Raw genomic sequence first — 23,112 nt, 5'->3', positions numbered from 1 at the left:
ATGAAAGTGAGATATGTAAATTCCTGAGCTAGCAGACTCCTGGCCCAATATTCAAGCCACCTCTTCAAAAAGGGCACAATGGTCTACATTTTTCACTGAAAAATCTATGCAGCCACATTCCATGGCAATGAACTCTTTATAAACTTGATGAAGAAAAATTCTTTGTATGTTTACTTTACTCTTAACCCCCTGGTATTTTCTGTTTCCAAACAAACAGAAGGACAAATACAAACTGCCAACTCGCAGGATGTACAAACAAGTGTTATTGAATATTCAGAAGAATGGTGGTATTTCTAAAGTTCAGCAACAAATCTCTTAGAGTCTTTCTTTTGTTTTTAATTTTCCTTATTCAGGCACCACAAGGCCACATAAGGAGGGTGAGGTCCCTGGAGTGGACTATATTTTCATCACTGTTGAAGATTTTATGGAATTGGAGAAAAGTGGTGCTCTCCTAGAAAGTGGGACTTATGAAGGTAAGCACAGCTCTACTGCTGAATTATTTCTTGTTGCAGCACATTTTTCTCCTTTGACTGAAATGCGTTATTAGAACATCAGATTACTAATGTGCTATTGTTTTGGTTTGAGAGTTTTAAGGAAGTCACTTTAGAAGTGTATTTCATAAAGAAAAATTAAAATATATCTGAGTTAATTCTGCTCTTAAGATGCCAAGAGAAATGTGTGTGTATGCCCACTGAAGTATCCTTGTGATAAGGATATCCTGAGGCTAAGCCGTGATCTTCCAGTTAAATTGTCTTCAATTCTAGGTAGCATCTAAAAGAGCACAGGGCTTGAGTTCTGGTCTTGTCACTACTTCTTTGTAGTTTTCTCCAGTTACTTCACTACGATTACCTTCAGTTGCCTCTCATGCAAAATGATGATGTAGGAAAATACGATCTGTGGGTGAACTCCAAAGCTCTACCACAAGTTTCCTTGGGTGCCCACGTCAAACATGAACAAATGAAATTAAAACCTTGAATGTGGGAAGTATGTTTCAGTGGAAAAGCACAGTAACACAAGCCAAAATCTGCTTCAATTCCAAACCTAGCTTTACTACTTACCCACTATGAATATTAAGTAACCCAGTTAGTATCTCTGAACCTCAGTAGTCTTATCTGTAAAAGGAGAATGATAACATTGAAAAATACAAATAAATAACAACACGGTTGCATGTGTATGTTTAAGTAACGTCTACATGCATGTAGTATATGTTTAATGAAATTACAGGTCTGTGTCTGTATAATGAAATTTTAAAGTAACATAACTAAAAAACAGTAGAAAATAATACTTTTATTCCTACATCACAGTTATTGTATGTGTAAACTGTATATGTATTATTAAGTCCAAAGATGAATCTAGTTTTACTGAACTGCAATTAAGAGTGAGCGATATTAAAAGCAAAACTCATATGCATTGCTGCTTAGCCCCTCAACTGTATGAGGTCTACCATGAACAACTACATTGGTTGTGTAACAGTTTGGCCCTCCTCTTCCTCCTTCGTTTACTAGTAGGTGTCCAGTGGACTCTGGTTATTGAAGAACTCAGTACTGTTAAATTGTTAGAAGTATTAAAATCTCTTTTTACTTCACACTGCTGAGGCAGTGTAGGCCGAGACGTTTAGTGGCTTATTGCCATATTCATAGGAAACAGGCAAAAAAGAAAATGGTTTTATATATGTGTCGTTTCTTCTTCCTGTTATCAAAAGTGAATGATAGTGGAGATTGATTGGCAATATTATATTAATTTATTTTTATCAAAGTACAGTTGATTTACAGTATTATATTAGTTTTAGGTGTACAGTATAGAGATTCAGTATTTTTGTAGATTATACTCCATTAAAAGTTATTAAAAGATAATGGCTGTAATTCCCTATGCTATACAATATGTTCTTGTGGCTTATCTATTTTATACATAGCAGTTAAAAAAGCTGTGTTGATCATACAAGCTGCCTTAAATTATATATGAAAAATAACTGTATAGATCATAGAAAATAATGCTATCAAAGAAGTCAGAGTAAATTAACAATAAATTGTATAGTATATTTTCCTATGGGCTTTGCAACATTATTTAGTGGCATTCAATAGTTTGCATGTCTGCCAATAATAATGCCCTATATTTAGTTACCATATTTAAATGTCATATTTATGTAGCAAAGAACCAATGCCTTTACATCCACGAGAATTCCAAGAGTAGTATGATTAACAAATGTGACCTTTTTTTTTTGTTAAAGATTTGTATTAACTGTATAGAAGGTGAAAAAATTAAATCAAATGTTCATATTAAATTTCCTGTATTCTAATGATAATCTTGTTGTCATGAAGTTTAATATCAATATTTTAAAATAAAGCCTAGCTTAAATTTTAGATTTCAGTTAAATTTTGAGGGAAATATTCTGAAACCATACAAACATAACCAAGTTTTGTGAGCCAGGATGGGTTATCCTGAATCTTCTTCAGACATTTTTTCAGCACTGAGAGTTGAGTTGGCTAAATTGGTGCCAAATTGTTAATCACTCCAGTGTACATAGAGCTGATCTTTGAATAATAAGGCCGATTTACACATATGACTGTGGGGAATCAATACTATTATTTACAGATACACGTTGTGTACTTGGATAAATAAGAAGCTCTTTTCTCAGGTTGCATAACCATCTGGGTGGACACCTGGGGAACATTCTCAAATCTCAGAATCTTCAATTTTTCCTACAGTTACAGCTGAGGAACCAGTAGAATTGGCATTCTAATAAAGAATCACCGCTGTTCCTTTAGGATTAATCACAGGCTCTAGACTCAGAGCTACCATTTTGTGTTATTAATGTGTTATTCATTAAGGAAGCCTAGGGAATGCCTTTTCTGCTCTTGGTGCTTTCAGAATATACAGAGTAACAATCATGTGCTACTCAACTAGGTAAAGAAAGACCTCAGGGCTTTTATATTTGTCAAACTTTCATGATATCACTCTCTCATAAAATAATAAAATACCAGTTTCTCTGTGTCCTCCCTTCTGCAGTGTTTGAGCCATTTTTCTCCTTCCTCCTCCTTGCTAGACCATTCTCATGCCTTCTCAGTACTCTTTAGAGCTCTCAGCCAGACCAGGAAATTCATTTCTGATATATGTGAGTCCACTAAAGAAATTAAAAAGAGACTGAGCCCCTCTCAGCATTAAGGTCACAGACCTGTTAACCATGTGGGATCCTTAAGACTGGTTATGTATTTATATACTTTTGTCTTGTTGACAATAATTTTAAGTTCAATCTGGAATTTGTCCTTTGATTATAAATGAGATAGACTGTCCTGAATTGTGGGTTCTGCCTCTTAGAAACTGGCTCAAAGTCCTTGCTCCAGAAGAACAATTCTGTCTTTACTAGAGGCTGCAAGGAAAGCCTTAATGTGCTTGTGTTACCGTCTACAGTTAGGCCATAGGGTGCCAGGCAGAATTTTACCAGAGTCTTAAGGCCTTTTTCTGCGTCACCAACCCCCCCATCTAGCACCTCATTTCAGTTTGTTATACAACAACTGCTGAATGGCCTTGCATGTAAATGGCCCAGAGGACTTGACTCCAGTGTACCAGCAGGTGTTGGTAGACTCTTCCATGACTTGGATGATCTCATCTTCATCTTTTCATAATCAGTCAGGTTGAAAATTAAGTTAATATAACAAGCCCAGTGACAAGCCTAACATAACCTCAAGTAACAGGAATAACACCGTGAACCTTCCTGTCAGGACTGAAGATGTAGGCTGCATGTGAAACACAGACCACAGAGCTCTGTGAATGAATGCAGACAATTCCTTTGGGATTAAGGTCACATGCAGGTATAAATGAGACACCAAAAAGTAAAATTAAATAAGTAGGTTTGGTAATGTAAAGGTTAAGTACTCTTAAATACCTGGAAGGAAGCAGGGCCCTTGGGAACTGTCCAAAGTGCTGAACAAGCCAGGGCTCTAAATCCGTGAATCCTGCCTGACCTACTTCTTCCAGTTGTCTGGAATGCTACATTCTTAGTTTCACTGGCCACTCACACTGCCTCAACCTGCATTCTTAATGTCATCATTAACTAAACCCATTCCCCTGAGCTGTACCTGGACTCTCATTTCATTTAATTCATCTCGTGAGATCATCCACAGTCATGTTCCAGAGCAGCAAGTTCCGTTGTAACATTTGCTATCATATTTTGCTGTTCTTCTTTTAAATTGAAACAAAGCTATGTTTCTATCTACTGAAGAAACCACTGATCTTAAAGGTTTTCTTTAAATGGACGTAAGCTCAATTGTAATATTCTTTCAATTTTTAAGAGAACCAAATCAAATCCAGCAAGTTATTCGGGCATCTGGCAGAATATAGTACAAATATCACACTCACCTTCACCTTGATGCTGTGGTTTCTCCTAATCATGGACCCTAATGTATATGAACTTGAGCTGACTATAAATAGCGCACCTAGTTTCTTAAACAATTGTACTACAAGGACTCTGAAATTCAAGTTTTCTTACATCTGTACATAAATGAATGCTGTTCTTCCTGGTATAGCACATACAATCCTATAAAACTTTAAGTATTAAGGACAATTAATTTTCTAGGAAAATAATCCAATCACTCATGTGTTGAGAGAAGACATACAACAAACTTTACATAAATCCATTTAATTTTACTAACTAAAATTCATATCCACCTGTTTTTAACATGACCTTGGTGCATTTATTATTGAAATTTTGAATCTCTATTTCCAATCAAGATAGCGTTGGTGACAGAGAGATGCTCAATCCAGTGAAAAATCATTTTTAGTACTATAAATAGTCTTCAGAAAAACCATTCTTCTATCAGTCCAAGTTTCTATTCACTGCAATGTAAGTATTTCCTGAAGGGAAGATCAGTGCTTCAGTTGGTGCTAAGATAGCTGTCATTCCAGGAGATCAAAAAGAGATAAAATTTCATTTTTTCTCTTTCCCTTATATTCTATTACAAGAGAAAAATTTTACTATGTAAGTAATAACCTCCACAACAACAGTAGATTCTTAGAGCTTACAGTTAAAAGAATTCAGCTGTTATTACATATTGTAACATTTTTTTTTCTTTTGATATTTCCTTCTTTTTCTTTCTCTTGGCAATTTTCCTATTGTGGAAGATTTTAAACCATGCATTTGGGTGTTCATTTTAGGAACACTAAGCACTTGCACATAAAGTTCACTGCATGTTTATTTAACCAGTAAAGGAAAAACACATTTAGTGAAGTTTTACCCCCTTTGAGATCTTACAATGCCAGAGGTTTTTTGTAGGTGATTCAATTTGTGTTCAAAGCTATTTGCAGATTGTATGTTTTTTGCATGCTGCTTTGCTCCTGTGTAGGGCGCTAAGACTAGAAGTGTTACTGTGTGTTAGAATGTGATAAAATTCCCTTTTGGTTTGGGACTTTTGTAAGCCCAGCCTTTTCCAAAGTATATAATGCAAATGCCTTTTTCTTTTTTTTAACTGGAGTATAGTTGCTTTACAATATTGTGTTAGTTTATACTGTACAGCAAAGTGAATCAGCCATACATATACATATATCCCCTCTCTTTTGGATTTCCTTCTCAGTTAGGTCACCACAGAGCACTGAGTAGAGTCCCCTGTGCTATACAGTAGGTTCTCATTAGTTATCTATTTTATACATAGAATTAATAGTGTATATATGTCAATCCCAATCTCCCAATTCATTCCACCCCCCTTTTTCCCCCTTGGTATCCATATGTTTGCTCTCTCTGTCTGTGTCTTTATTTCTGCTTTGTAAGAAAGACCATCTATACCAATTTTTTCAGATTCCACATATATGCGTTAATATATGATATTTGTTTTTCTCTTTCTGGCTTACTTCACTCTGTATGACAGACTCTAGGTCCATCCAACTCACTATAAATAACTCAATTTCATTTCTTTTTTATGGCTGAGTAATATTCCATTATATGTATGTGCCACATTTACTCTATTCATCTGTTAATGGATATTTAGGTTGCTTCCATGTCCTGGCTGTTGTAAATAGTGCTGCAATGAACATTGGGGTGCATGTGTCTTTTTGAACTATGGTTTTCTCTGGGTGTATGCCCAGTAATGAGATTGCTGGGTCATATGGTAGTTCTGTTTTTAGTTTTTTAAGGAATCTTCATACTATTCTCCATATGGCTGTATCAGTGCCTATGTCTAAGTACTCTTTTTTCCCAAAAGGAGCTAGAAGGAACAAACCAATCAATTAATTAGTTAATTTAATATTATGATACAAATTATAACTTAAAGACTGAAGTCAGGGAAAATAAAATGACTTGTTTACTATTACCTAAACTACAATAGTAACCAGTTTCCTGTTTGTTCTATATGTTTTTGTTCAGTATAGCTGAATGAAAACAGGACCAACCATTTTGGAGTATATCATAAAATAAAGCCAATATCCATGGGCTCACTTCTTTGACTCTCTCACAACCCATAATGATAATAGGTAGAGCAGAGGGTTCCAAAACTGTGATATTCAGGGTTTCCTTAATTCCCCTCAAGCTTATGTCTTTAATGACAATGATTTTCTAACTCATGTACACATCCCTTATAAATTTTTATCTGAAACAAATTGAGATTTCATATGAAGTATGTATCATATCCCTCATTTAGTGGGAAAAAAAACTGCATGACTTCAAAATTTTTACTCATATTTCTCTCTACTACTTCAACAAGCAGAACCTATTTACCTTTGCTGATTGGTGAATGTTTTCAAACCCTCTGAGTTGTTTTTCTGAGTGGACAAAAATGGATAACAATATTGATAATAAATGTTTCATAATGTTTATGTGTGTATTGCTGCAGCTGTGAATATATATTGAAAGATATTTACTGGATCTCACATTTCCATGACTATTGAAGTCAGTAAGTTTACTCATTCCATATGATCGATTCTTGTTCAAATTGATTAAAACAGTCTTGTACATGAGAGTTCATGTTTCTCTAAAATCACATCAACATAGCGATGATCAATGGCTCTTGCCATTAGTCTTAGATTAGAGGTATAGACCTTCCTAAAAGAGAGGTTTTATTTACTCCAGTTATTGTCAGTGATGCCCTAATGTCCCCTTCCTGTAAAACTTTTTTCAGAGACTTGTTTCATACATTAATTATTTGAAAACTATAACCTAACATTCTCCTCTACAAAAGCCATTTTTTTGTATCTGAATTTCAAATCTGAAAAATAAAACTTCCTGAGACATTCTTTCCTTATATTTTCCATATTTCTGATCTAAGAGACAATGGAGTCTGATTAACCACACATTCTGTTATTTCTCTCAGGAGGAATAGAAATCATCAAAAATAGGAAAGCTGTGTCCTAATTTTTATTACTAAATGCTGTATTTCAGAATGTTGATCTCCATTTCCAACAAAGTTACAATAGATTTAGATGGTTTCATGAATTGTTTTTATAAACTGCAGCTTTCATTCATCCTTTGCACAAAACAATATCTGAAACTTTGAGGCTTCCATTGATCATGCTGCGAAGTAGACAGATATATTGAGTGCTTTGACTAAAAATTAGTCAAACTGTGACTGACATAACAGTTCTCAAAAATACCCTGCTGGCCCTATATTTAAAAACAATTATCCTGTGTAAGACTCATACCATATGAAAACTCTTCCTTGTTGAAGGCTTCAGACTCTGGCAATTATGGAAAATCATAACATTAGGTTAAAATCTAATATGCTGAAGTAGTCAGTCCTCTTTATACAATAATCAGTTCTCTCAGATCGGTTATGGGCTGTATGTGTATATGCATGTAACAACCAGATAAAATTAGGACCAAGTGGTCAACATATCTTGTCTGCATGGGATTTTCTCCATAGAAGTTAATTCTTAAAGACTCTAAAAAGGCACATTTTTAAAAAACCTTTATTGGAGTATAATTGCTTTACAATGTTGTGTTAGTTTCTGCTGTATGACAAAGTGAATCAGCTATATGTATACATATATCCCCAATATCCCCTCCATCTTGAGCCTCCCTCCCAAACTCCCTATCCCACCCCTTTAGGTCTTCACAAAGCATCAAGCTGATCTCCCTGTGCTCTGTAGCAGCTTCCCACTAGCCATCTATTTTACATTTAGTGGTGTGTATGTGTCAATGCTACTCTCTCACTACTCTCTCACTACTACTAGGGGAGGGGAAGCTAAAAATATAAATTTTTAGGGCCCAGTAAAAACACAAATTGATACTTGTTATTAGTTATAACAAAATGCAAAGTTTTACTTATACTGTCTTCAGCCTATTTATATTAACTCTGCTGGCCTCCTTTCTGTTCCTCAAACAGAACAAGCACATCCTCAGCAACCTGGGATCTTGCATTTGTAATATCATTCTCCTAGACTACCTGTCTTCCAAATAACTACGTATTCCTTTTTCTCACTTCAAGATATTCATCTAAGAATCTTCAGGAAACTCTTAGCTGACAGCCTTATCCAAAATAACACCTGCTGACATTATCCATTCCCTTCCTCTGATTTATTTTCTTTATTGTACCGACTATAACTGAAAATACATTCTAGGTCCATTGGTTTATTTGATTATCGTCAATATCCACGCACTTGAATGTAGACTTCCCAAGAAGTCAGAAAATTTGTTTGGACCACTGCTAATTCTTGAGCGTAGGGTAGTTTCTGGCACCTAGGAAGCATTCAATGAATATAAGCCGAATGAATGCCTAGGTTCCTTCCTTGAACCAAGCAGTGGGAACCTCTTAATCCCTACATAAGAGTTCAAACAGAATTGAAACCCTGGGACACATCTACTTCATAATTCAAAATACTCTAGGTCAGAAGTTTAGAGCTGCAGCATCAATTTGGCTTTAGATTCTTGTCCTAGATTATCTTGTATTATAATTGTAATCATTTTGTTCTTGTCTTAATTCTCATTATTAACCGCATGGGTGCCTGTTGTGAGTTTCAATACCTATTTCTCTCTCAGTATCCTGTAAACTGCAACACTTTCTCCAGAATATAATTCTTATCTTTCTATGGCCATTCCTCATATCTGGTTTTCACTACGGTAATTCATTATTTGTCAGATTACTCAAACTCAAAGCCCACTAAACTTAGTCAACAAAACAGTATCTTTCAGTAACCCTCCCCCATTTTAATTAACATGGACATATGGTACTTGGAATTTATTAGGTATTTCACTAACATTTTCTGTCTGGTTTTCAGTAAACTATAAGGGAGCATGAGTTTGTTTATTATTCTTTTATTCTTAGGAGACTTAATGGAAAGAAATTGAAAATAAATTTTTATTCAATTATTAATTATACACTGCTAAGAAGATTTCTACTCCTACTTCACCTCTCTCTCTTACATTAGGATGACTTTAAATTTTCTTACAGTAGGTGAAAGTTTGATTCCTTTCACTAAACAGTTAATGGGTACAATGATAATTCTGAAAAATTTATATTTTAAATTTGATTACTGATGGTAACCAAAATACTTAACACAACATAAAGAGTCAATAAGCAAAAAAGTTTTAAACAATACATAGGAAGCTCAGACTGAGATGAATCTCATGATGATGGGTAAATAAAAGGTAAAGACTTGATTTAAATTTTTCCACTGAGCTTTCTTTCTTTTGCTCCCTTATCTCCATGACATACCTGAGGATATTACAGCAGGGGACATCCATTTAGCTAGAGAAACCTGTCCTTTGGCACTGTGACCTGATATTGGAGGGTGCTATTTCCCAAAAGGGTCTGTTCCCACTGGGCTAGCCCATAAGAAAAGAAAGGTTCTCCAGGCCAGATCATTCCCAGAAGGATTAGATACTTCTGACGTCTGCTTCCAATTTTTTCCATAAAAATTCCAGAGAAAAGTCTTCTGATGCAACCATCTGGTTTCCCTGGAGATGAGAAGCAAGTATTATACTTGGAGTGAAGTATAACCCATTGCAACAAGGGTGTTTCCTATCATTTCTACCTTCAAGTATGTGCAGGAATATTCATTTTACAAATAATATTTGCAGATTTGGTAACTTTACTTTCCTCCCTCCTCCCGTCTTCCCTCAGTTTAATAAAAGTCTCATTTATGGTAAAATGTAGCAGCAAATTAGAAGAAAATGTGTGCAGTGGTTTATGTAAGGGAGAGGATGGAGACTCCTAGAGGCAGCACACTGATAGCGTGGCAGTGATTTAGGACAGGGCAAAAGTACAAAAAAGGTACAGATGAAATTCAAAAAACACAGTCGTCTAGGATCATTTGTTATGGTGGGAACACTCATCAGTCTCCCAGAGGACAGCAGAGTATTGCAACCCAGAACAGCGGTTGATTTTCCTAATAATGACCATGAGCTATCCAGAAAAGGTTAAAATATATGCAAAAACGTAATATTTGAGAAAGATTTTTTTCAAAGGTGATTAAAATTTAAGTTTGAACTTCTAAAGGGGAAAGGTAGAATATTCACCTAAATAGAATACTGCACTCCCTGAAAATGCCAAGCAAATGGAATGCATATCTTGGTATAAGATATTTTAACTATCTTCCATTTAGAAGCAATTTATAACATGCATTCAAATTTATATTGAAATTAACACATGATTAAGCTATCGATAATTAATTTATGAAAGTATTCTATAAGTGCAAACAAAGCTGATGTTCTTATATGCCCCAAACATTCTAGGCATATATAAATATATTTAAGAAAAATGACTAGATTGTAATGAAGTTGGAAACAACATATTCTTTGGCCTCAATGATGTTTGTAATTTTTTGAATATGTTAGATTTAAAATAGATTTATAAAACTATTTGTGCATTACCAAATTGCTAAAAATGTTAATAAATGCACATTTACAAGTTCATCTGCTCTTTTTTTCATCTTAACGTACTAGTTTGTAGATTTTTTTTTCACTTTTTGAGACACTCACCTGTCTCCCAGGAATCTTATGGAGTGATAGCTGCAGACTGTTTTTTTAAAGCCTATATTTACAATTAGGGAGGAAATAATGCATCATTATCTTGCTTTATTTTCATGAAAAGTTCACATTCAAAGAGTGTTATATATATTCATCTTAGAAGCTAAACATATTAATCAGAAGTTAAAGATATTTTACCCTGGGAAGCTTTCTTGCAGCATTATGTTATCATGTTTTTCCTTCATGTTCTTGGTCCTGCCTTTGCACTAACCTTCATTTTAGTGCTCTTCTTGCTTGTTTTCCTTTCAGTATTTAGCCCCTATCATATTTTTGTTCTCTCACAATTTAGATTTTATTTTTACTGATCTTTCAAGGGTTTTGTTTCTGCCAAAAGCCCACTGACAGTATTCTCTTTCTTTATTCTTGCTTTGTTTATCTTTTGGTTTCTCCTGAAAATTGAGAACTCTACATGGATTCTCCACTGTATTCCTACTTTATGTCCTAAAAATCTTCCTCTTTTGGGATATGCTACATTTTATACTTCAGATGGTTTTATATCTTGGTTCTGACTCTTACATTTCAATTCCTTTTTTTTTTACCTGTAAAGCTATAAGGAACAACAATGAGAATAATGGAGATGATATTTATAAATGTTCCCACAAGGCAATGACTTACTGAATAGAGTGGAAATTTAACTGAAATGACTTCTCCGTCATGCGTAGAAAGCAACACTGTCTTAGAAATGGGCACGTTCATGGGAGTTTTGTTCAAACACTAGTTGTATAGTTTGGCATGGTATATGTCTAAAAACTGATGTAATTTACCCCAATTCACTACACTTTTCATGTTATTCAATAAGCCTAATGGTATATTGGAATTTGCGCTCTTGACAAATGGGTCCTACATACTTAATATTTGTTTAATGGAAAAAATTATTTCAGTTGATATTTTACCTCATTTTCTCTTTATAATTTAATAAATTATATCCCTATATTTTAGAAAATATAACATTTTCTTCTTTTATTATTTGTTCATGTTCAAATTCTTTCCCCATTATCTAGGCAGGCCTTCTTAGTAGTAATTAGGAGGCTATTGGGGGAATAAAAATGTTTGGTTCTGAGTATATCAAAATACTGAGCTAATAAACAAACAGATGCACTTTATTTTCATTTATTCTTTTTTTTCTTATTTTATCCTTTAATTTAAAATTTGACTTCATTTCTAAACCATTGCCTGTAAATACCCATTCTCATCTCAGCTAAATACATCCCGAGTATTATTTGTTTGTTTGTTTGTTTTGGCTGTGTTGGGTCTTCGTTGCTGAGGACGGGCTTTCTCTAGCTGTGGAGAGCAGAGGCTACTCTTCGTTGCGGTGCGTGGGCTTCTCGTTGCGGTGGCGTCTCTTGTTGCAGAGCACAGGCGCTAGGTGTGTAGGCTTTGGTGGTTGTGGCACATAGGCTCAATAGTTGTGGCTTGAGGGCTCTAGAGTGCAGGCTCAGTAGTTGTGGTGAATGGGCTTAGTTGCTCTGCAGTGTGTGGGAGTGTCCCCTGCGTTGGCAGGCAGATTCTTAACCACTACGCCACCTGGGAAACCCCATCCCATGTATTCTTGTTGCTTATTGTTTTCTATTCTTGGGTATTCTTGTAATTATCATTGATTTAATTCTATTATATGTAATTTGAGACTGCACTTCTTCTTGGTAGACTCCAATAACTTCTTTTCAAAAATAATTAATGAATTAATTAATTAATTTGGCTGCACCAGGTCTTAGTTGGAGCATGCAGGATCTTTGTTGCGGTGTGCAGGATCATTTTTTTAAGTTGTGGAATGCAGAATCTTTAGTTGAGGCATGTGAACTATTAGTTGCAGCATGTGGGATCTAGTTCCCTGACCAGGCATCAAAGACAGGCCCCCTGCATTGGGAGCACTGAGTCTTAGCCACTGGACCACCAGGGAAGTTCCTCCAACAACTCATTACAGAATTGAATTCAGAAATATTATTTAATAGAATTGTTCATATTCTTCTAACAATGGTTTTGCAGTAACTTAAAAAGTATTTTTGTTTACGTTTCATTTAAATTTTACATAGCTCCTCTACTAATGAAAAAATGCATCCTCATGGCATCTATTTTTCATAAACAATAGTAGAAGCAGAAATCATATAGGAGAGTAGAGCATTCCCAAGAGTGAATGAAAGTAGATCATGGCTGCCTAAAAATAAGAAAATATTGATCAAGATCTTTCCAAAGGTAACAAAATACATTAAATATGAGCATGAAAATATTGAGACAGCAGGTTGAGAAGCTAGAGTTTGGGTTATAAAGGGAAGCTGCTGTGGGGAGGGGACTGTCAGGTTGCTAGAGAAAGAATTGACTTTGACAGGCCTTGCTAAAGGCAGGGTGGATTCAAGTCCTAGAACAGTCATTTGTGACTTTTTTGAGCTAGCAATCTACTTTCAAGTGCAAGAATTATTGGCAGTGCACTTGAAGGAATTAAATAGAAGTATAATACTGCAGTGTTCAGAACTCTCTGATGGAGTTGTTTGTATCCCAGGCTGCAGCTGTGTGTTCCAGAAAGTTCTGATCTCTTTGATGTCAACTAAACCATACCACTACGCCCATCACATTTTCTGAAAAATAACTCTGCAACAGAATCTGTCTCATTTGTGGGGAAAAAAAAAAAGTCTTAAAATGTATTAAAATGCAGAGGGATAGCTACTGACAGGCTGCAGTGCTCCAGGGAAACAAAGCATTGGTAGGGAACAACTGTGGCCTAGAGAAAGCCAAGAATTATTTGTTCAAGTATTCATTTGAGGCCCAGGAATTGCAAGGCCAAATGCTAGTTTTGGATTTGTCTTGAACTTGGTGTGGGACCTTTACTGAAAGGGCTCTAGAAGTACATGAGTACTGTGTTTAAATGACTGATGAGTGGGACATAATAGAGGAATGAGACTTGTTCTATGTGACCTTAAAGAGTGGAACTAGGACAAATAATAAATAAAGAGACAGAGATTTTGGTCAGATATAAAGAAATGCTATCTAACAGCCAGGGCTGATGAAGTAATAAACTCAATGTGTTAATAGTTGCTGGGATTGCCAAACCTGGGGTAAGAACTCTCATTATAGGGTTGTTCTAAATGGGATACACAAGTGGATAAACATTTGGGCTGAAATAACTACAATATCAAAAAATCAAAAACAATATCAGGCATGATGATTAATTCATGTGTCAATTTCACTGGGCCTTGGAATGCCTAGATATCGGGTTAAACGTTTTTGGGTGTGTCTGCAAGTGTGTTTCTAGAATAGATAAGCATTTGAATTGGTGAATTCAGTAAAGCATATGGCTCTCCCTAATGTGGGTGGGCATCAATCAATATGTTGAAAGCCCGAGTAGAAGAAAAAGGTGAACAAACGTTGAATTTGCTTTCTGCCTGGCTGAGTTGGGGCATCAATCTTCTCCTGAACCTTGGTGCTCCTGGATTTTTAGGCCTATGTGTCCTATTTATTCTTTCTCTAGATAATCCTGACTAACACACTAGGCTTCATGCTTTGCATACACTATCTGTAATTTTCACATTTCTTCCATGAAAGTATTATTTTAATCCTTTTTACAAGGAGGACTCTGAAGCTCAAAGATGTTTAGCAATTGTAAGAAGTCTCTCAGGTAGTAAGTGGCAAAATTGAAATTGCTTCCAGCCTTGTTTGACACAAAGTCTGTGCTTGAAGGAACATTTTTCCTTTGGGAAAGTATTCAGTCAATGTAAGGCCTAATTAGGAAAAGAATTTCCTTTATAATAGCACCAGAAAAGAATAAAATACTTTAAAAGCTTAATTAAGGGAGTGAAAGACCAGTATACAGAAAACTACAAAACATTAATGAAAAAATTTAAAGAAGATACAAACAAATGGAAAGATATTCCATATTCATGAATTGGAAGATTTAATATTGCTAAAACATCCAAACTACCCAAAGTGATCTATAGATTCAACACAGTCACCATCAAAATCCCAATACCAATTTTTACAAAAATAGAAAATAACAATTTTATAATTTATGTGGAACCACAAAAGACCACAAATAGCCAAATCAATCCTGAGAAAAAGAATGAAGCTGGGGGCATCACTTTTCCTGATTTCAAAATACATAAAAAGTTGAAGGAATCAAATAGCATGGTACTGGCATAAAGACAGACATCTATAACAATGGGACTAAAGATCCCAGAAATAAATCTACCCATATATAGTTAACTGATGTTCGACAAGGATGCCAAGAATATCAAGAGTAAAGGTTGGTTTCTTCAACAAATGGTGTTGGGAAAACTGGATATTCACATACAAAAGAATGAAATTGGATCATTATCTTATGTACACCAAAAATAGCTGAAAATGGATTAAAGAATTAGACATAAGACTTGAAACCATGAAACTGTTAGAAGAAAGCATGGGGGAAGCTTCATGACATTGATCCTGGCAATTTCATGAATGAAACCAAAAGCCCAGGCAACAAAAACAAAACCAAGAGAGACTACATCAAAATGAAAAGCTGCACAGCAAAGGAAATCATCAACAGAGTGAAAAGGCAACCTACTGAATGGGAGAAAACATTTTCAAATTATATATATGATAAAGGACTATATCCAAAATATATAAAGAACTCATACAACTCAATAGCAAAACAAACAAACAAACAAAAAAACCCAAAAAACAAACAAAAAAAATAGACATTTTTCTAAAGAAGACACAAAGATGGCCAACAGGTACATGGTACATGAAAAGATGTTCAGTGTCATTAATCATCAGGAAAATGCAAATCAAAACCACATCAAAACCTCACTCTTATTGGAATGGCTATTATCAAAAAGGCAGGAAATAACAAGCGAAGAGGAGCTGGAAGAATCAGGCTCCCTGACTTCAGACTATACTACAAAGCTACAGTTGTCAAAACAGTATGGTACTGGCACAAAACCAAAAATATAGATCAGTGCAACAGTATAGAAAGCCCAGAAATAAACCCATGCACCTGTGGTCAATTAATCTATGACAAAGAAGGCAAGACTATACAATGGAGAAAAGACAGTCTCTTCAACAAATGGTGCTGGGAAAACTGAACAGCTATATGTTAAAAAAAATGAGATTACAACATTCTTTAATGCCATGCACAAGAATAAACTCAAAGTGGAATACAGTCCTCAATTTAAGACCAGATACTATAAAACTCTTAGAGAAAAATATAGACATAATCCTCTGACATAAATCACAGAAGTATGTTTTTTGATTCATCTCCTAGAGTAATGGAAATAAAAACAAAAATAAACAAATGGGACCTAATTAAACTCAAAAGCTTTTGCATAGCAAAGGAAGCCATAAACAAAATGAAAAAAACCCACAGAATGGGAGAAAATATTTGCAAAAAGTGCAACCGACAAGGGATTAATCTCTAAAATATACAGGCAGCTCAGGCAGCTCAATATCAAAAAAACAAACAACCCAATCAAAAAATGGGCAGAAGCCCTAAACAGACATTTCGCCAAAGAAGACATACAGATGGCCAAAGAGGTACATGAAAATGTGCCCAACATCACTAATTATTAAAGAAATGCAAATCAAAACTACAATGAGATATCACCTCACACCAGTTAGAATGGCCATCATCAAAAAGTCTACAAACAATATATACTGGAGAGGGTGTGGAGGAAGGGAAACCGTACTACACTGTTGGTGGGAATGTAAATTGGTACAGCCACTATGGAGAACAGTATGGAGGTTCCTTAAGAAACTGAAAATAGAGCTACCATATGATTCAGCAATCCCACTCCTTAGCATATATCCAGAGAAAAACATGGCTCGAAAGGATACATGCACCCTAATATTCATTGCAGCATGGTTTACAATAGTCAAGACATGGAAGCAACCTAAGTGTCCATCGACAGATGAATGGATAAAGAAGATATGGTACATATTATACAATGGAATATAATTTAGCCATTAAAAAGAATTAAATAATGCCTTTTGTAGCAACATGGATGGACTTGGAGATTATACTAAGTGAAGTAAGTCAGACAAAGACAAATATACGATATCACTTATATGTGGAACCAAAAAAAAAAAAAAGATACAAACAAACTTACTTACAAAACAGAAACAGACTCACAGACTTAGAAAATGAACTTATGGTTACCAGCAGGGAAGAGTTGGGGGCGGGGCGGGGGGGGGAAGTAGATTGGGAGTTTGGGATTGACATGTACATGCTGCTTTATTTAAAATAGATAACTAATAAGGGCCTACTTTCTAGCACAGGGAACTCTGTTCAATACTATTTAATAACCTAAATGGGAAAGGAATTTGAAAAAGAATAGATACATGTATGTGTGTAACTGAATCACTCTGCTGTACACCCGAAAATAACACAACATTGTTAATCGACTATACTCCAATGTAAAATAAAAATTAAAATGAAAATGTAAAAAATAAATTTAAAAGATTAATGGATTTGGGGGAAAAAAAGAAATAAGTGTTGGCACGGATGTGAGGAAAAGGGAACCCTCGTGGGAATTGCAGCCACTATAGAAAACAGTATGGAGTTTCCTCAAAAAATTAAAAATAAAACTACCATATGATCTAGGAATTCTAATTCTGGGTATTTTTCTGAGAAAAATGAAAACATTAACTTGAAAAGATATCTGCACCCCCATATTCCTTGCACCATATTTACAATAGCCAAAATATATGGAAACAACCAAAGTATCCATTGATGGAGAAATGGTTAAAGAAATTGAGATACACACACACAAACACACACACCCACACACATAGAAGTATTATTCAGTCATAGAAAATAATGAAATCTTGGCCATTCAAAACAATATGGATGGAACTTGAGGGCATCATGCTAAATGAAGTAAGTCAGACAGACAAAAATATCATATGAACTCTCTTATATGTGTAATCTAAAAAAAATTTTTTTTTTAACAAAATAAAACCAAACAAACAAAAACCAAACAAACTTGTACAGAGAACAGATTGGTGGTTGCCAGAGGCAGGGGTTGCTGATGGGAAAAACGGGTGAAGTCAAAAGGTTAAAAAAAAAATTAATATAGTGAGCAATAATTACTTTTGGAAGACAGGGATCGAGGGAAGGAAAGAGAGAGCAAAGGTTTATTGACGTAATCAAATTCTGTTGTAATCATATTTTTATATGTCTTTCCAAGTGAACTTTAAGCCCTTTGCTTCAGGGAGAGTTTCTTGTTTATATTTATAGGCCTAGAATCCACAGTAGTTGGCACACAGTAATCAATAAATAGCCTTGTAAGGTGGGGGAAAAAGTTAATCAACAAAATATGTAAGGAACCCCTGCAACTCGAGAGAAACAAAAAGCAAAAAAACTAATAACCCAATTTAAAAATGGGCTAAAGACTTAGAGACATTTCTCCAAAGAAAACAAACAAATGGCCAACAGGTATATGAGAAAGTGCTAAATGTCACTAATCAGCAGAGATATGCTTAACTACTAATGAATGGAATATATTGTGCTATGTTCATACACAGGACATTTAATACAAATAAGTAGCTACATTAAGGATCTCTTACTTCTGTCAACTACTAGGACTGCCAGCTTTGGAAACTGGACCCTACAACTGGACCACTGCTACTGGACACTAGTTAACATTCTCAGCTTTCTCTGCTTCTTTAGGTCAATTGCTCCAGGTTCAAAATTCTCTGCAAGCGTATCTGATTGACTGACATTAGATTGCATGACTTCACCATACCTGCCAGGGTTCAGGGTGATTTTTTTTTCATGTCGCTGCAGTACAACGTGGGACTTCCTTCTCACAATGCTTACACAATGGTGGATTCCTCAAACAGAGTAAGGCTTAAAATGCTGGACACACAGTAATGTCCTGCCCGCCTCCAGCGTATTATGCAGAGATACTTGACGAAGGACAAAGGTTTTTTTAGGAGTATGTTCAAAAAGCAATGACATTTGGGTTATTATTGTTAATATAGTTCCATTAGTATCCAGGGGCTTGCCAGACCTTAGAAAATTTGTGCTACATTTACAAATATGCATAAAGGATGGGGAAGGGAGCAAAAGTTTAAAATTAGAAATGGTGAAATCTTTTCGATAGAAGAAACAGCCCACACTTGTGAAAACAGATGCAAATAAAATGGAAAATGTCAAGGAAATTATGGGAGGGGTATGTTAAGTATAACACAAGGGCATGTAAACTGCAAGACAAGGGGAAATTTTATAGAGCAGTCATTTTAACTATATTTTAAAACTTTATTGATGCCATAAAATCTAAACACTATAAATCTGGATTCTTTGTTAAAAGTAGGCCATCACGTGCAAAGATACATTGAACTTGAATGTAAAAGAAAAACCAGGGGTAAACTAGTATAACATTTTAGAGAATGTTTGCACAAATAACATTTTAGAAAATATTTCAAAATTAGCACACAGTGAAAAACATTTAAGAGAAAACAATGTAGACATGGGAATATTTTTTATATATATATGAAATACTGTATATCAACTCTGTCTCTCTCTTTGTCTCTGCCTCTGTCTCTCTCTGTCTGTCTCTCTCTGTCTCTCTCGCTCCCTCTGTCTCTTTCACCCTCTCCCTCTCTTCCTGGTTCAATTCTATGCTTTATAGAATTGAATCAGGAATCATAATCTTTGTCCATTCCATATTACTCACCTTTGCTTATACTTATTGATCTTCCTGGACTCACAAAGTTGTTTAGTTTTAATTCTTTTTCTTCTCAGTCTGCGTATATACCAATTAACTTGCCTCCTCTTAAATCTGTAGCCCTAACTCAGACCTAGTTCCTGGGTACAGCCTCCATCTGTATTGTCCTTCAAAAAGACATATACTAAAATTCTCCTAAATTGAGCACACAACCATTTCCTCAAAACTTCTGTCTCTCCTGTAGTTCCAATATCAGTAAATATCATAGCTATTAACTCAGATGCTCAAGTCAGAAACCAAGGAGAATTCTTGGTTCCCTACAGCATTCAGATAATTATCAGGTCCTTCCAATTCTAACCCCTAAACAATGTCTTCTTAATGTGTTTCCTCTGGTCTATTCACAATGTCCCTGTCACTGTTCATATTCTCACCATATCAGAGAACAGCAAATGTGTCCTTACAGGTTTTTCTTTCTTGGTGCTAGAGTAATCTAACACCCACATCTAATCATGTCACTTCTTTGATCAAATAGCTTCCACCAGCTTCTCCACAAAATTCTTTTTATGCCATAGAGTATGACCCCTCTCGCTCCTGGCTGTCTCGTTCTCTTCCACTTCACTAAGTCCTCCCAGAAAACACAAATTCCTTGAAGTTGCCCTAAAAAATTTCATTCATACACACTAATACGCCTTTGTGTTTGGTCTTCCCTCTGCTCTTCTCCGGGGTCTACCTGGTGAAATTCTATCCCTCTTCAAAAAGACTTCGGTTTTGTGCTATGTGCCCCCGGTAGTCTTCATCATAGTAATTATAGAATTATAATATTTTGGTTGTTAGTTTTTTGTCTTCCTACTAGACTTAAATCCTTACTACAGTTAATAGGATATAAGTAGGTATCTTGAATCTTGCTGCACGGAGTCGTTAGACTAAGGAATACTTCACTATGTTATTTTGTATGTTAACTGGTGTTAGGGCCATGTGATCTCTCTAAAAGATCATGTTTCAGTGTTCATGCCTCAGTGAATAACTATTTATCCATCCATTTACCTACATTAGAATGCTGAGTCACTCATGACGTATCCTTGTCCCTCACCTCTATATCTATTCTATCACTAAGGCATCAGCATTACTCTTTTTTTAAAGGTTTATTTTTTTAAAAGATTTATTTATTTTTTTATTTATTGGCCACGTTGGATCTTCACTGCTGTGCTCTGGCTTTCTCTAGCTATGGCGAATGGGGGCTAGTCTTCATTGCGGTGTGCTGGCTTCTCACTGTGGTGGCCTCTCTTGTTGTGGAGCACGGTCATCTGGGCACATGGGCTTCAGTAGTTGAGGCACATGGGCTCAGTAGTTGTGGCTCGTGGGCTCTAGAGTGCAGGCTTAATAGTTGTGGTGCATGGCCTTAGTTGGTCTGCAGCACGTGGGATCTTCCTGGACAAGGGCTTGAACCCACGTCCCCTGCATTGGCAGGCGGATTCTTAACCACTGCACTGCCAGGGAAGTCTCAGCATTACTTTCTAAACATTGTTTGGATCCTTCCGTTCTCCTCAGTTCCACCATTAGTCTCAGCCTAGTCTAAAATACGTTATTTCTTTCTGAATTGCTGCAGTAAGTGTCCTAAATAGCTTATTTACATATGATCTGGACTTTCTTACTACAATTTTCACATTGCATCCAGAGTTATCTGTTCAAAATGCAAAAGCCAGCTCCACTTCCCTTCCACCGTCACTCTCTTCCCACTGCCACACGCACACATACAGAAAACCATGGATCCATGGCTTAGCTTGCTCAGGAGAATCAGGAGAATAAGGAATTGGAGACTGTCTGATTTTCCATCATTGGAAGTACAGATACATAAAACTTGATAGGGACACATGTAACAGAAGCAGCAGATTATGTGTACTCCTAAGGCGTGAATGGTTCTTAAGAACATGGTTCTAAATAGAAAAAATAAGAAACTAAACAAGATCTGTAGCACAAAGCCATTTACATGAATTTAAATATATTCATACAAAACAACAAGTATCAGCAAAGATATCTTCGAACGCAAAGGTATGTTTTTTATACTTCCTGCTCTTACTTCCTGCATCATTTTTCTCCTTAGCACTTAATATCTAACAAACTTATTTTACTTATTTATATCATTATTTCTCTGTCTTCCTTCTCATAAATGTAAAAAACTCCATAAGGGATTTAAATCTATTTGGTTCACTGCTATCTGCCCAATTCCTAGAGTGGTGTGTGGCACACAGAAGGTGCTTGATAAATATTTAGTCTAATGAATGAATTTTCATTCAATATATTAGAATATTTGTCCATGGTGATATGTGGGATAATGGAATTCAGTGTAATGATAAAAGGCAATCAGTAAATCAGTTAAACAAACCAGCAATAAAGGGGAGACCAAAATCCTCAGCATGATCTTCAAACCCTTCAGGTTCTAGTTTGTACCCATCTCTAGAGCATCATCCTCTCTATCGTTGCTCTCCCTGCCCATCAGTATATCACAGCCACCTGCTCCCAGTTCTCCAAATGCACCATGTTTCCTAACACTTCAGGATCATTGTGTATATTGTTCTGTTCAAAGAACTTTTCCTATCCATACTCCCCTCTCCCCAGTAGCTCTTTGCCTAGTTAACTCCTGCTCATCCTTTAGATACCAGCTCAAGGGCCACTTCTTCAAGAAATCTTTCCTGACTCCTTTAGTCTATAACGCTGCCATGGAAATCCTATAATGAATCCTATTCCTTCTGGATATCTGGATGGATGGATGGATGGATGGATGGATGGATGGATGGATGGATAGATAGATAGATAGATAGATAGATAGATGCATACATACATACATACATCATTATGCATTCAATTTTACGTTATTTCATTGGTACCAATCTACCTCACTAATCTGTAAGCTCTACAACATCAGGGATTGTTTATGTTTTGGTCATTATTGTATTTCTGGTGCCTAACACACTACCTAGCATACAGTAGGTATTCAACAAATATTAGTTATTTGAATGAATGAGTTTCTTTTTATGTATTTCTTTAAGAAAATAGAAATGTTATCTGCCAGAATTTCCCTAAGTCAAGAAAGTTTCACTCTTTGAATTGTTTTAGTCCATTTCAAGGTCACTCTTCTTATAAAATGGCCTTCATATCTGTCTTATTGTCTCATCAGAAATGACATTAAGGGCACCAGCCAAGCTAAGATGTCCCCAGAAATAGTGACTTAATGGAGCTAGAAGGCAACAAGTTCATTTATTAACTTAAGAGGAACCAATATTGGATCATCTGTCATTGTTTGTTCCTTTTAGGAAAACATTTAAATTAATTCTGTACAAGAAAATTAATATTTCTTTTGCCTTTGAGCCAGATCCTATGCCTTGTTCAGCTCAAAGTTTTGTAGAAGATTTAGTACTTTTCATTATCGGCTTTCCTGGCACTCCTCAGTGTTTTTGTCACTTTAATTGGAAAAAATACAGGAGGTCTTTGATAACTGAAAGAATGAGTCCCTACACCTAGCAACCAGTGCCT

General features: G+C 35.6%; 1 protein-coding gene across 1 annotated transcript in view; it reads left to right on the top strand.

Annotated features, from left to right (window-relative positions):
• The window catches only part of MAGI2 (membrane associated guanylate kinase, WW and PDZ domain containing 2), a 1,275,509-nt gene that overhangs the window by 723,085 nt on the left and 529,312 nt on the right, over positions 1 to 23,112 (top strand). Inside the window, exon 3 of the mRNA XM_057732512.1 lies at positions 354 to 473. Within this exon, the coding sequence (XP_057588495.1) occupies positions 354 to 473 (120 nt within the window). The remainder of the gene's footprint in view (positions 1 to 353; positions 474 to 23,112) is intronic.

The sequence above is a fragment of the Hippopotamus amphibius genome, chromosome 4 (assembly GCF_030028045.1).
Source record: "Hippopotamus amphibius kiboko isolate mHipAmp2 chromosome 4, mHipAmp2.hap2, whole genome shotgun sequence".
NCBI classification, from domain to species: Eukaryota; Metazoa; Chordata; class Mammalia; order Artiodactyla; family Hippopotamidae; genus Hippopotamus; species Hippopotamus amphibius.
Note: the sequence above shows the minus strand (reverse complement) of the source record. Positions and strands in the feature narration are given on the sequence as shown.